The sequence below is a fragment of the Salarias fasciatus genome, unplaced genomic scaffold, assembly GCF_902148845.1.
Source record: "Salarias fasciatus unplaced genomic scaffold, fSalaFa1.1, whole genome shotgun sequence".
NCBI lineage: Eukaryota > Metazoa > Chordata > Actinopteri > Blenniiformes > Blenniidae > Salarias > Salarias fasciatus.
Window position 1 is genome coordinate 135,529 of NW_021941241.1, and position 12,338 is coordinate 147,866.

At 45.8% G+C, this 12,338-nt stretch overlaps 1 protein-coding gene across 1 annotated transcript; it reads left to right on the forward strand.

Moving 5' to 3' along the window:
* The first annotated feature begins 8,003 nt into the window (after positions 1-8,003).
* Positions 8,004-10,957, forward strand: LOC115384448 (tubulin beta-1 chain). Its single transcript, XM_030086723.1, has 4 exons — positions 8,004-8,118; positions 9,356-9,464; positions 9,550-9,660; positions 9,760-10,957. Exons 1-4 carry the CDS (start codon positions 8,062-8,064, stop codon positions 10,821-10,823), a joined length of 1,341 nt encoding a protein of 446 aa, XP_029942583.1. The 5' UTR covers positions 8,004-8,061; the 3' UTR covers positions 10,824-10,957.
* Positions 10,958-12,338: the final 1,381 nt, after the last annotated feature.

Consider the following 12,338-nt stretch of genomic DNA (forward strand, 5'->3'; position numbering starts at 1 on the left):
CAACTATACACATGCATACCTGAGATTGCAGCAGATGCACAAACGCACACTCAGAAGAGGGAGGGAGAGAGGACTCCAGCCACCAACGCTTTACCTGTGACCACACTAGCATCAGCCACCTGTGGTAGCATCTACTACACTGAAGAGAGGACTCCTACCAAAGCTGAACAATGCAGCGAAGCCTCAAAATGGAGCGCCGAACTGCACACAAACAGTTGCCTGCAAACGAGCACCGACGCTGTAAGCACAATGAGGGAAATAAAGCAGCCAGCAAGCTGAAGCAGCGTGCAGCCGTACCTCTCAGTCGGGCAGCCTCTGACCTGGATGTGACGTGCCAAGACCAGCAGAAGTGCAAAAGGATGATTGCTGGGAGTAGGGCTGCTTTTATACTGGGCCACCTTACCAGGTGGCCGATCAGCAGCACCCTGCACAGAGCACACACACCTCTCTACTGCTACACAACCATACACCTAAATATTTAACACTCTCAGTTGGTTCCAAGGGAGAAAAGTCAAACCAAATACAAAGAGAGATTAGTTCCCCAAGTAGACCATTGTCTTCTCTGGAATAGCATTGAGTAGGACTTTGTTTTATTAAGTAATAGCCTAATTTGTTAAGGGAAAGCCACCACTGTACAGAGTTAAAATCAGATTGTAAAGATCGATCAATATCAGAAATATTCTCTTTTGAGCAATAAATAATAGTATCATCAGTGTAAAGATGAATGTTGCAGTCAATATATGAAAGTGGCAAGTCAATAAAAATGGAAAATAATAAAGAGAAGGGAATGCCTTTCTCAATACTGATGAAATCCGCCTGGCTACCTCTAAAGGACACACACTGGTGACGCTCATGTAGATACGAATTAAACCATAGTAAAGATGATCTGGAAAGGCCTATTGCATGAAGTTTATCCAAAAGTAGGTAATGATCAACAAGGCCAAATGCCTTCGTAAGATCTAAGAAGACTGCTCCAGTACACATATTATTGTTAAAACCGTGAACTATATCATTTGTAAACGATAAAAGAGCAGAACTAGTGGAGAAGTTCTTCCTGAATCCTGATTGGCATTGAGACAATATATTGTATCTTATGAGATAATCAGATAATTGGTTAAAGATAATTTTCTCAAATGTTTTTACAACGCTATTAATAATAGAATAGGTCTATAATTATTTACATTTTGAGGATCATCCCCTTTATGCAAAGGAATGACCTTTGCAGATTTCCAAGCTGTAGGCACTACAGAATTAGCGAAGGACATATTGAAAAGTTTAGGGACGCTGACTGCATTGGTACAGCTTCTTTATTATGACGTTTCAACTTTGACCTTCTTTATGGAAACACTTCTACAATTACACCACTGGGTGGCGTCCAAACACAATAAGACAAACATCTTGGCTGGACAAACTCAGAACGTCGGAGCAGGTCTGCTATTTGGAAAAATCTTTATTCACAAATGCAGATATTTCAAGATCAAGCCCTGTCCGATGCATCACAGTGGCATATGCCTCAGTGTTGTGCTGACAGCTCTGAAGAAATCTGTTGAAAAAAAATCAGTGTCACGTTTGAGATTTTTCCTTTTATTTATTTATTTTTTTTGGGCGGATCAGATTGTTTGAGCCTCCTGCTGTCCAGTTTTGGCCGATGGGCCTTATCTTTGACACTCCTGTTCTAGACCATAGAACAGACTCATAAACTACCCCGTTACAGCTTTAGTCAGTTTTCATTGTAATCATTTGGAAACTCGGAGAATGGATTCAAGGAGAGTCCGAATGAGAACCTGTGCCAGTTACAATCAGAGATATCTCGACTGCATGATCTGGAAACAACCACTTAAATGATCAATATGCCACTGAAATACACAAGATATCAGGAACTGAAGTCTTGGAGTCTCAGAGCGCCTCCTTGTGGCTGTAAACCCTTGTTTTGTCATTTCGTAAAGAGTTCATGAGCTCCTCCTCATCCAGGAAATTCGATTGCTTCATGCTTCCTCTGTGGTTTCCTCTGATACAGTTCACCAATCTTTTTTTGTGTGGAGAACAAAAGCAGTCTGGATGAGGCCTGGGATTGTTGAATGTTGATACCATTTATATCAACAAATATGATGGGAGTTAAACTGTATATCTACATCTGAATTTTATGCTTCACGTTACATAAATACACCAATGCTTGTTTTGAGCTGCTGTCTTGGCCAGGCTTCCCAAGAAGACGAGATCGTTGTGTCTCAACGGGGCTGACCTGGTTAAAGGCTAAAATAAAACAACAAAAGGAAAAAATGGAAAGAGAAAACGGCTTCATTCATTCTCGCTCCAGGACACTCAACATGTAGACGTGGGTAATTGGGAATCAAACTTGCAACACTGCCATTGAGGGTCCGCCACTGTGCAAACGAAGCCTCAGCCACCTCAACACTGAACCAGAGACAATGCTGCGGTGAAATGACAGTGCTAACCGCTTTAACCACTGTGAAAATAGGATAAAAGTCTGTGTTTCCTCTCAGAAGTGACCCAGATACCGACGTGTCGGGAACGGACTGGACTTCTGCTGTTAGTTCAGGGTTAAGGGGGAAATAAGTAATTCTAAAAACCAAACTCTGCCACAAACAGTGACAGACTGGGTGGAAAGTCAGCGAGCTGTGACTCAGTGCCGACACATTTCCTCTGTCCGGCCCTCCAGCCTCGAATGAGAACCACATTTCCCATAAACCCTCCCTCTGACTGAACCCTCCTCCTCTTCCTCCAGACCTTCCAGCGTGACGGGTTCTTGATCACTTCTGCGGGATGCGGAGGATTTGTAGACGTCCTCACAGATGGCAGAAGGGCATCAGTCTCTGGCGTCCCGGCGTTGTGACGCTGGTGTGTTTGGTGTGTGTTTGTTGAGCAGCGGCGTGGGCGGAGGCAGTGCGGACTTCCCCTGGGCGCTCATCACACTGAGGGGCTGTGGCTGTGCATAGCCTGCTGCTGAGTATCCCATTCTGAAGGCACTTCATGACTCCGCCGGCTGGAGAACGGCCAAACGCACCATTCTTAAAGACACATTACGCTCAGGGAGAATCAATGGAGGGAGCGTTTCCTCTCCTCACAGAGCACAGACACAGACACTTCAGTTATGTTGTTATGGCTGAAATAGCGCTGGTCATACCAGTCACATGTAGCGAGGGTCATGACTGCTGAGGCCCTGACCCTGACTCCCAGCAGGGTCGATTATTCACTGTTAGCAGATCGTGCATTATGTTTCAGGACTCAGTTCCTGATGCTGTAAAAAGTCTTTCTCCTCCTCCCCAGTACTGACCAGGCCCGACCCTGCTTCGCTTCTGCAGCATTACTGCGTAAACAGACACACCAAACTACCAGAGTTTTCCATTTTCACTTATAAACGTAATGTAAATGTGACCTTAATCTGCTATCTGTTCAGACGTATATTTTCATATTCATTGAGCTGGTTTGCCAGCTGAGCTGAGCTGAGCGTTGTTTCTCATGGACTTTTACAAAGCCTGCTCAGGGTGGAACCTGCAGACAGACAACACTTCGTCCTGACACACTTTGATGGGTTCTGTCTGTGGCCTCGGAGAACTGCAGTCCAGTGTGTGTGTGTGTGTGTGTGTGTGTGTGTGTGTGTGTGTGTGTGTGTGTGTGTGTGTGTGTGTGTGTGTGTGTGTGTGTGTGTGTGTGTGTGTGTGTGTGAGTGAGAGGCCTAAATCTTCAACAGGGGCGAGTCAGTAACCTGATCTTAGAGTGAATCAGTGGTTCTCTCTGCAGACGTTCTGAACATGAACCCAGTTGTTCCCATCAAACACCTGCCCACCCCAAAGCCTCTTTCCCTCCAGATCCATTGAACACCCCCCCCCCCCCCCCCCCCCCCCCCCAACACACACACACACACAGATGGCTGTTGCTGCTATTATTATGATGGAGGAATTGTTGCTCTGACAGTGAAAAAAATAAAGTCTCACATTGATTGAGCCTCACATACAGATTATCATATGGAACATGAACAAGAAACTATTTCAACTAATCAGTGTCCAAACCAAAGCTAATCATTGAAGATACATCCTGTAGCTGAACAGACCAAACCACTGTCTCGGAATTGGTGATATTCTGGGTGAGGTTACGTCTCAATTTCCTTAATCTATGAGGAAAATGTCTGTTTGATTGTTTGATTTTCATAAGAGCTGAATTTTATTGATAAAAGAGAAGAAATTTTTCACCTGAATCATTGTTTCAGCTGCTGTCAGATATATGACACTGATAACTTCTGCCCTGTTTTCCTGCTCATAAAGCCTTCTTTATCTCAGCTACACACAGAACCAGTTCAGTCGACCAGGGAATAGAAAGCAGCTGGATTCAGGCAGACAAGTGAAGAAAACGATACATAGAGCTGTTGACCGGGACAAAAAGAAAAACCCTGATGAGAAAATATATTTTTCTGCTTCCATAATGCAAACAATGAGTTTTTATCTTGTGGATGTTCTGATGCTGAGACTGATAATCTTCTCTGATACAACCCAGAGAGAGTTAGGTGACTTTATCTGCAGCAGGTAGATGAGAGAGCACGACTGATGTCTGCGGTTTGGAGATTCTTTAATGTTTATGAGAACAACCGAAGTAAAACAGACCGACTGAAATTAGGTTCTGACAAAATATCAAGAGGAGGAGAAAGATAGCAGAAACTTCATCAGCAGAAACATTTGGAACAGCAGAGTAAGAACCATGTCTGTCAGTAGTTTAACTGCTCAGTACATCCTGCTACATGCTAGAGTTTCAGGCTCACACTCCAGTCATGCTACATGCTGAAAGTCTGATTGATACACTCATCAACAGTGAGCTCAGTCTCCAGTCTACAGTTCACACCCTGCAGTGTGTAGATAGACGCTACACACTGCGCTGTGTGTACTGTACACTGCCAGGCTGTTGGAGGTGACGTTACCTTGATGCAGAGGCTGGAGGTTCATGACAGGATTGTAGAATGAGTTGGTAAGATATTTAAGACCACTTTTGAAGGAGGAGAAAAGCAGCACATTTAAAATTAAAAATACTAAAAAATTATGATTTTGGACAATTATTTGTCACAGATCAGGAGATAAATTCTCCAATAATTAGCATTTGCTTGACAACTTTTTAAAGTTAACTAACCGTTTCTGTTTCCTCTCTGTAATATTGATCTGGCTGCTGGAGGCTGAGTGCTGAATGCTGCAGTGCTCCAACAGATGCTGAGTCATGGGAAACGGCTCCGGCTCAGACTGGAGAGCACACTGTGGGACAGGCGTCGTCATGCAGCACCGTACTCATGAAACCCAGCAGTCAGTGGGAAAATGTTTTAATAAAACAAGACTGCCCCCCATGCATTAAGCTTTAGCTGACCTGTGTCAAGCTGTCACCACAAGCCACTGAGTGCACACACATCATCTTCCCAGGAGGAGAGATCAATGAATAATTGATTAAGCAGAGCACAAAGGGAACAGACTGCAGAGGCACAAAAAGTGTGGGATGGAAGAGAATATCTACAGTCCATCAAGTTGCAGGGTGCAGCCAAGTTATGTCATTGATGGAACCTCAGATAAACAAATAGTGAGGCCTTCAAAGCCATTTCTGAAAAGATGTATCTCTCAATAGGTGGGTTTAAATGGGACATTCAATCCCTTTTTAATTCTAAATAAAACTTAATTCTGCTTTGAAAACACCTGTAAAGAAACTCTTGCTCTCGCTGAGTCCATTGTCGGTCCAACCGTTTGTTGTTCACCAGTTTTTTTCCATCAATGTGGGTTTTCAGAGCTTGTGCACCCCTTTGGGTGAATACAGGATGAGTTCTAGGAGGGTGTGTTTCTTATGAGTTTCTAATGAATATGAGTTTCGAATGTTTCTGAACGCCACTGACGACAAGGCACAGAGGAGTGGTGGTTAGCACTGTTGCTTCACAATGTGAACGTCCCCGGTTCTAAGTCGAGTTAGGATTTTTGGGTGTGGAGATGTTCTTACGTTACCCTGATATTCTTCCACAGTCCAAAAACATGGTTTTGAGGTTGATTGGCAGATGTGAAATTGTGCATATGGTGTAAATGGAAGAGCTAACCTGTCTTAGTCTGCCTTTTCCCTGTAAACCAGAGCTTAATAAGCCCGCGTTTTTACGTGACATTTCAAGTTAATATACTTGACTTGAAAGTACAGAACTACATTTAATGTGTTTATTTGAGTACTTGATATCGACATGTAGTTAAGATTAGTACTAGCTCTACTTGTCCTTTACAAAAGTGGTATCAGTGCAAATATCCTTTAGTGGCAGCTTTTGAACATATTATATGTTCACACTCACTCATCAGACACTGAAAGAGTAAAGCCATTAGACCAGATTACAGTGTCGGGGCACCAGAGCTGGACACTAAGGGCTCATCAGGCCTGTACGTCTCCTTTTTTACAAATTCCAGTCAAGAAAAACACCACAGCACAGCAGAGAGGGAAGACGGGCTGCATTTCTCCTCATCCTGACTCATCCTCTGTCACATAACTCTGTCATGAAGCAAACAGAGAAGGCCTTTGTGTGTCACATTACAATGCAGCACAGCAGAAACTATGAGACCGACCTACATACAGTCGCAGTATAAGATGACGTTTAGAAGACCTCAGGCAGACAGAATATCAAGTAGAAACACTTGAGTTCAACAAACTTCAAATTCACAACAAGGACTAATCTCCATCAAAATGTATGGAATGCATTTTTACTGCAGTGGAAGCTTACACAAAGGCCAGTGTTAATACTGGTACTCAGATGTCTGCAAAGGCTGCTGGGAAAGCCTAATCGTCATGGCGACATCCACCCGGGAATGATGTTTCACCCCCTCTGAAGGCCGGGCCGGGGCAACTGTATCCCACATTAGAGCCAGCGTCACGGCCACATTCTCACCTGGCGTTCAGATTAACTATTAATGAGCCCATCTGGCCTCACTCCACTAAAACAGCACTTTAAACTGAAGGAGGCAGCTCGAGGGGCAGTTCTCAGCTAAAATCTAGCTCTCAGGTTGAGTATGAATCTTCCACTTCATCCGTTTTATTCTGAATCAACAGCATATGCTGGTCTGGATCAATATATTAGGTGTGTAATGGGTTAAAAACCTCCAGGCACACTTAAAGTACTCTGCAGCAATGAACAGCCAGCTTGTTTTAGAGGTAAAGCAGACAACTCTCCTCTGAGTCTGGTTCTGCAGGTTTCTTCCTGTTCATGTGGAATTTTTCCCTTTCCACCGTCTCCTCCACTTGCTCAGGTGGAAATGCTGGTGTTTTGTTTTTCTCTCTCTTTAAATGTTTTTTGAAATGACTGTGTTGTATTTGGTGGTACAGAGATCAAGTTGAATTGAATCAGTGCTCCTCATTGTTAAAACATTTAATCAGAATCACTCATTCATAAGAAAGAGCTTGTAAAGAAGGTTTTTAAACTATTTAATCCGCTTTACAAACCACCACCTAAAAGACGGCCTAATGAGTGTGAAATTAGCTGCTGGAATTAAAGTTCCAGTGAGACTCATGACTGTAAATCACTGCTGTGGCCTTTTCTTTTTCCCCAGCAGAGAAACCTCTCCTCCACTGCACCACTGAGTCCCGTTAGTCCGCCACGTGGACCGGGATTAAGGAGGAACTCGCTGCTACTGACGCTTTACTGCGAGCAGAAATCAAAGGTCGCTCTCAAAGTGAGGAGAAATGTTCATCTGGTCGTGAGTACAGTGAGGTGAAACAGTTCAGGAGCGGCGCTGCAAAATGAAGGCTTCTGTCATGACTGTTGCGTTTCAGCTCCGCCATCATGTCTGCAGATGACTCGTTGGTCATGAGATCGAGGCATTGATTGACACTTTGATTCAGCCAATCGCGGACGAGTGTTTGTGCAAATGATTGGTCAAGATCTACGTCAGTCACCGCCCCTTGCACACCATAGCCAATCAGAATATGAGAAGTGAGGGGGCGGGACTTCAAACTTGGCCTATAAATACTGAAGTTGAGCGGGTTGAGTCACCATTTCAGAAAGCAGACTGTTATTTCTTCCTCTCTTAAGGGCAAAATCTTCCAACAAGCATGAGGGAAATCGTTCATCTGCAAGCCGGCCAGTGTGGCAATCAGATCGGCGCGAAGGTTAGTAAATGCTCGCTCTTCGCCGAGGAGGCTGGTTGGAGTGTTTTCATTGAGAAACATGAGTCGGCTGCTGCTGAAGCCGGCGCTTTGTGCTCCCTGCATGGGAGACGCCACACCTTGAGACGATCACCGTGTCCTACTTTACTATAGTTCCGCTATCCGTTAATCTGAGCGGTCCATCAACACTTGAGCGCGTTTACAAGAGAAACATGTCAAAGGTTATTTGAATTACCATCAGTTAAATCTATTATTTCAATGTTCAATAATCTATTTCTTTACCCAATCAGGTCAGTGTTTGACGGTTCGCTTTATTAACTAGATGTAATCTGGAGGGAATGTAACGGTTTCTGATCAAATCCGGTTTTTTTTTTTCCCGCAGAGAATTTACCGCAATGCGGAGAAGAAATTGACGCCGGCAAAATTAGTTTACGATTTAATGTACCCCCATTACGGTTCAGATTACATGGATTTTGATGTAGTTTGAATGTGAAGTTTTGTTAGTTTTGCGCCTTTTTATTTTTTAAGCACCGATGATCGTGGCGACGCTTCTGGGCGGTTAGTGACGTAACAGAACTTTCAAATTCATGTGCTGGCCAGCCAATAGGGGGGCGAGGCGCGCGCCCCTCACCCCAACGGCGGGAAATCTGACTCCATTGTTGAATAATAAGGTCAGATGATCAGTCAAATATAAATGCACAGACGTCACTTGATTTTGCTTGAAGGTGCAAAAAGTAAGAACTTCAATTAACAAATTGGCATCTGACACCTGTTGCTGCGGACATGGACTCTTCAGTCTGTCTTGGTTGAGGTTTTCTTCTTTCATAATCAAAGGTATGGGATGGAGCAAGCTCAGTGGATGGGCCGAGCCTGTCACTGCTTCTGGATTTGCAGCATGGCATTATGAATGTCTGCACTGCTGGACGTGCGCAGTGTGACGGTCCAGGCCTGCATGTTTTCCATGTCTCCCTGTTTCGACACACCCGACTCTCATAAAGAGATTTTGTCAAGACTTCAGCTGGACCCTGGTAATGAGCCACTCAATACAGTCAGCTGTATTGAAACTGGGAGACATGGAGAGCATGCAGGACTGTGGTCCTCCAGGTCTGAGCAGGACACCCCTGGATGAAACCATGTCCAACTGGTAACCTGTGTGACAGTCCCTGATGAGGGGGAGGGGAGAAGAATGTTATGTGCCGTGACGTTGCTGAACTCACCTTAATGTTGTTGTGCTTTGCAGTTCTGGGAGGTCATCAGTGACGAGCACGGCATTGACCCCACTGGGACCTACCATGGAGACAGTGACCTGCAGCTGGACAGGATCAATGTCTACTACAACGAAGCCTCCGGTAATTGAATCTCAACACTTAATGAGTCACTAGTTTATCATGAGCTTGGTCTTTCCTCGCCTTACATTTGTCTTTTCTCCATCAGGTGGTAAATATGTTCCCCGTGCAGTGCTTGTGGATCTGGAGCCAGGTACCATGGACTCTGTGAGGTCTGGTCCCTTCGGCCAAGTCTTCAGGCCTGACAACTTTGTCTTTGGTGGGTAATGAAATGTTCTCATCCCTGTTCTTTATTTATTTCTAATAATTGTTAGAACCGATAAGCTGCAGTGTTGTAACGCTTGTTTCTGTTCTCCAGGCCAGAGTGGTGCTGGCAATAACTGGGCCAAAGGTCACTACACTGAGGGAGCCGAGCTGGTGGACTCGGTCCTGGATGTGGTGAGGAAGGAGGCGGAGAGCTGCGACTGCCTGCAGGGTTTCCAGCTCACACACTCCCTGGGTGGCGGCACGGGGTCCGGAATGGGTACTCTCCTCATCAGCAAGATCCGTGAAGAATACCCCGACCGCATCATGAACACCTTCAGCGTGGTTCCTTCCCCCAAAGTGTCGGACACGGTGGTGGAGCCCTACAACGCCACGCTGTCGGTCCACCAGCTGGTGGAGAACACGGACGAGACCTACTGCATCGACAACGAGGCGCTCTACGACATCTGCTTCCGCACCCTCAAGCTCACCACCCCCTCATACGGAGACCTCAACCACCTGGTCTCGGCCACCATGAGCGGCGTCACCACCTGCCTGCGCTTCCCCGGCCAGCTCAACGCCGACCTGCGCAAGCTGGCGGTGAACATGGTGCCCTTCCCCCGTCTGCACTTCTTCATGCCCGGCTTCGCTCCCCTCACCAGCAGAGGCAGCCAGCAGTACCGCTCCCTCACCGTGCCCGAACTCACACAGCAGATGTTCGACGCCAAGAATATGATGGCCGCCTGCGACCCCCGTCACGGCCGCTACCTCACCGTGGCCGCCATCTTCCGAGGAAGGATGTCCATGAAGGAGGTGGACGAGCAGATGCTCAATGTCCAGAACAAGAATAGCAGCTACTTTGTGGAGTGGATCCCCAACAACGTGAAGACGGCCGTGTGCGACATCCCGCCCAGAGGCCTCAAGATGGCCGCCACCTTCATCGGCAACAGCACCGCCATCCAGGAGCTCTTCAAGCGCATCTCCGAGCAGTTCACCGCCATGTTCAGGCGCAAGGCTTTCCTGCACTGGTACACCGGCGAGGGAATGGATGAGATGGAGTTCACTGAGGCCGAGAGCAACATGAACGACCTGGTGTCCGAGTACCAGCAGTACCAGGACGCCACCGCAGAGGAGGAGGGCGAGTTCGAGGAGGAGGAGGGCGACGAGGAGCTGGCTTAAGGGCTCCGCTCAAAATGGACTGAAGGCCTGTGTGTTCGCCGGTCTCCACTGTTCTGGTTTAAGTGTTTGGACGGCCTGTTCTGTTCAAGTGTCTTTGGTTAAGTTTGTTTGTTGAATAAAAGTTATGAAGCTTATTTCTTCCTGCTTGGAGTCTTCATATTGGCTCTGTACAAATGATGCTCTGGTTCCAAACATGTCTCTTCTTCATCTTCACTTTTATTCGTTTTTTCACAATGGTATCGGCACATTTTTCAGTTTTCTCCCTTTTTACAGCTGTACATAATGTCAACTCTTCAATCCAGAATAGCAGTTCTTCAATTGAACAGACAAACTTTCAGAGTCCCTGAAGAAAAGCTTGAAGGTTCTGTGGAGAGAAAAACCAGCTGTTCAGCAGGAGGCACCATGAGTGACGGTGAAGTGGAACAAACCTGCAGAACCAGGCTTCACAGGACTGAAAAATCCCAGTGACAGAAATAAGGCTCCGGTGGCAGTAACGAAAACGAAGCATCAGAGCTGAGCCTGGTCAGTGTACTCTGTAACCCTCTGAATACACACACCGTCAGTACAGCTCATTAACCTGGGAGCAGGTTCATCTCTAATATCAGATCAAAGTTCTCACAGCTGAAATCACACCAGTTCTCAGCAGCACGTGACTGCTGGAAAGCCTTCAATGGCTCCACGTTCCTCCATCTGACCAGTGGACTGACTGCAGGGTGCAGTGCTGTGGAGCTCCAGCAGGAGGCAGTGTTTCCTAACACATCCTCTTCCACAGGGAGTAGGTGAGGATGCTGATGGTGAGCACCAGCAGGGTCCAGCAGCACACCTTCTTCACCTGGACCTCCAGGTCCGGCTTTGGCCCGAAACGTGACACGAACCCGCTCTGTGGAGAACAACCAGGCAAACGTTCCCCGTTAGAAAGCTCCGGCCTGCAGCTCCGGGCCGCGGTTTGACTCTACAGAACTTCAGGGAGAACTGAGTGGCATCCAGGCCCCGTTTGCAGGACTTTGTATTCAGTTCAAATGTCCTTAATTGGATCATTTCTGCTCAGAACCAGAGCAGAGTAGCAGACATTAAAACAGCAGTTCTGTTGCAGAAAAGTATTTTGGAAAGCCCCACCCTCCCTTATCACAGTCCCACCCTCCCCGAGTAGCACATTCACACTTTATCCTTTCATACTAACACACAACTTAGAAAAAAAGCCAACATGAAATTCTCATTGACAAACTCTGCTGGTGCTGACTGTAAGGAAAATGCTGCGTCCATATAATGGTAATAATCATAACAGTAACCAAGATGGTCTTCCAACCTTTGAAGATGGAAAGAAGAATAATTTTTATCTTAGTAATGAAGTTCATTGACAGATAGATGTATGTCAATAGATATGCTATCTCCACTTGCAAATCAAATGTGATTGTGTCTTGTCTCATATTGTCACACAGAAACTTCTGAATAAGTTAAGATTTAATTTATGGATTAAAAGTAATTAATTTTAATTTATAGATTAAAGTCGTGTTT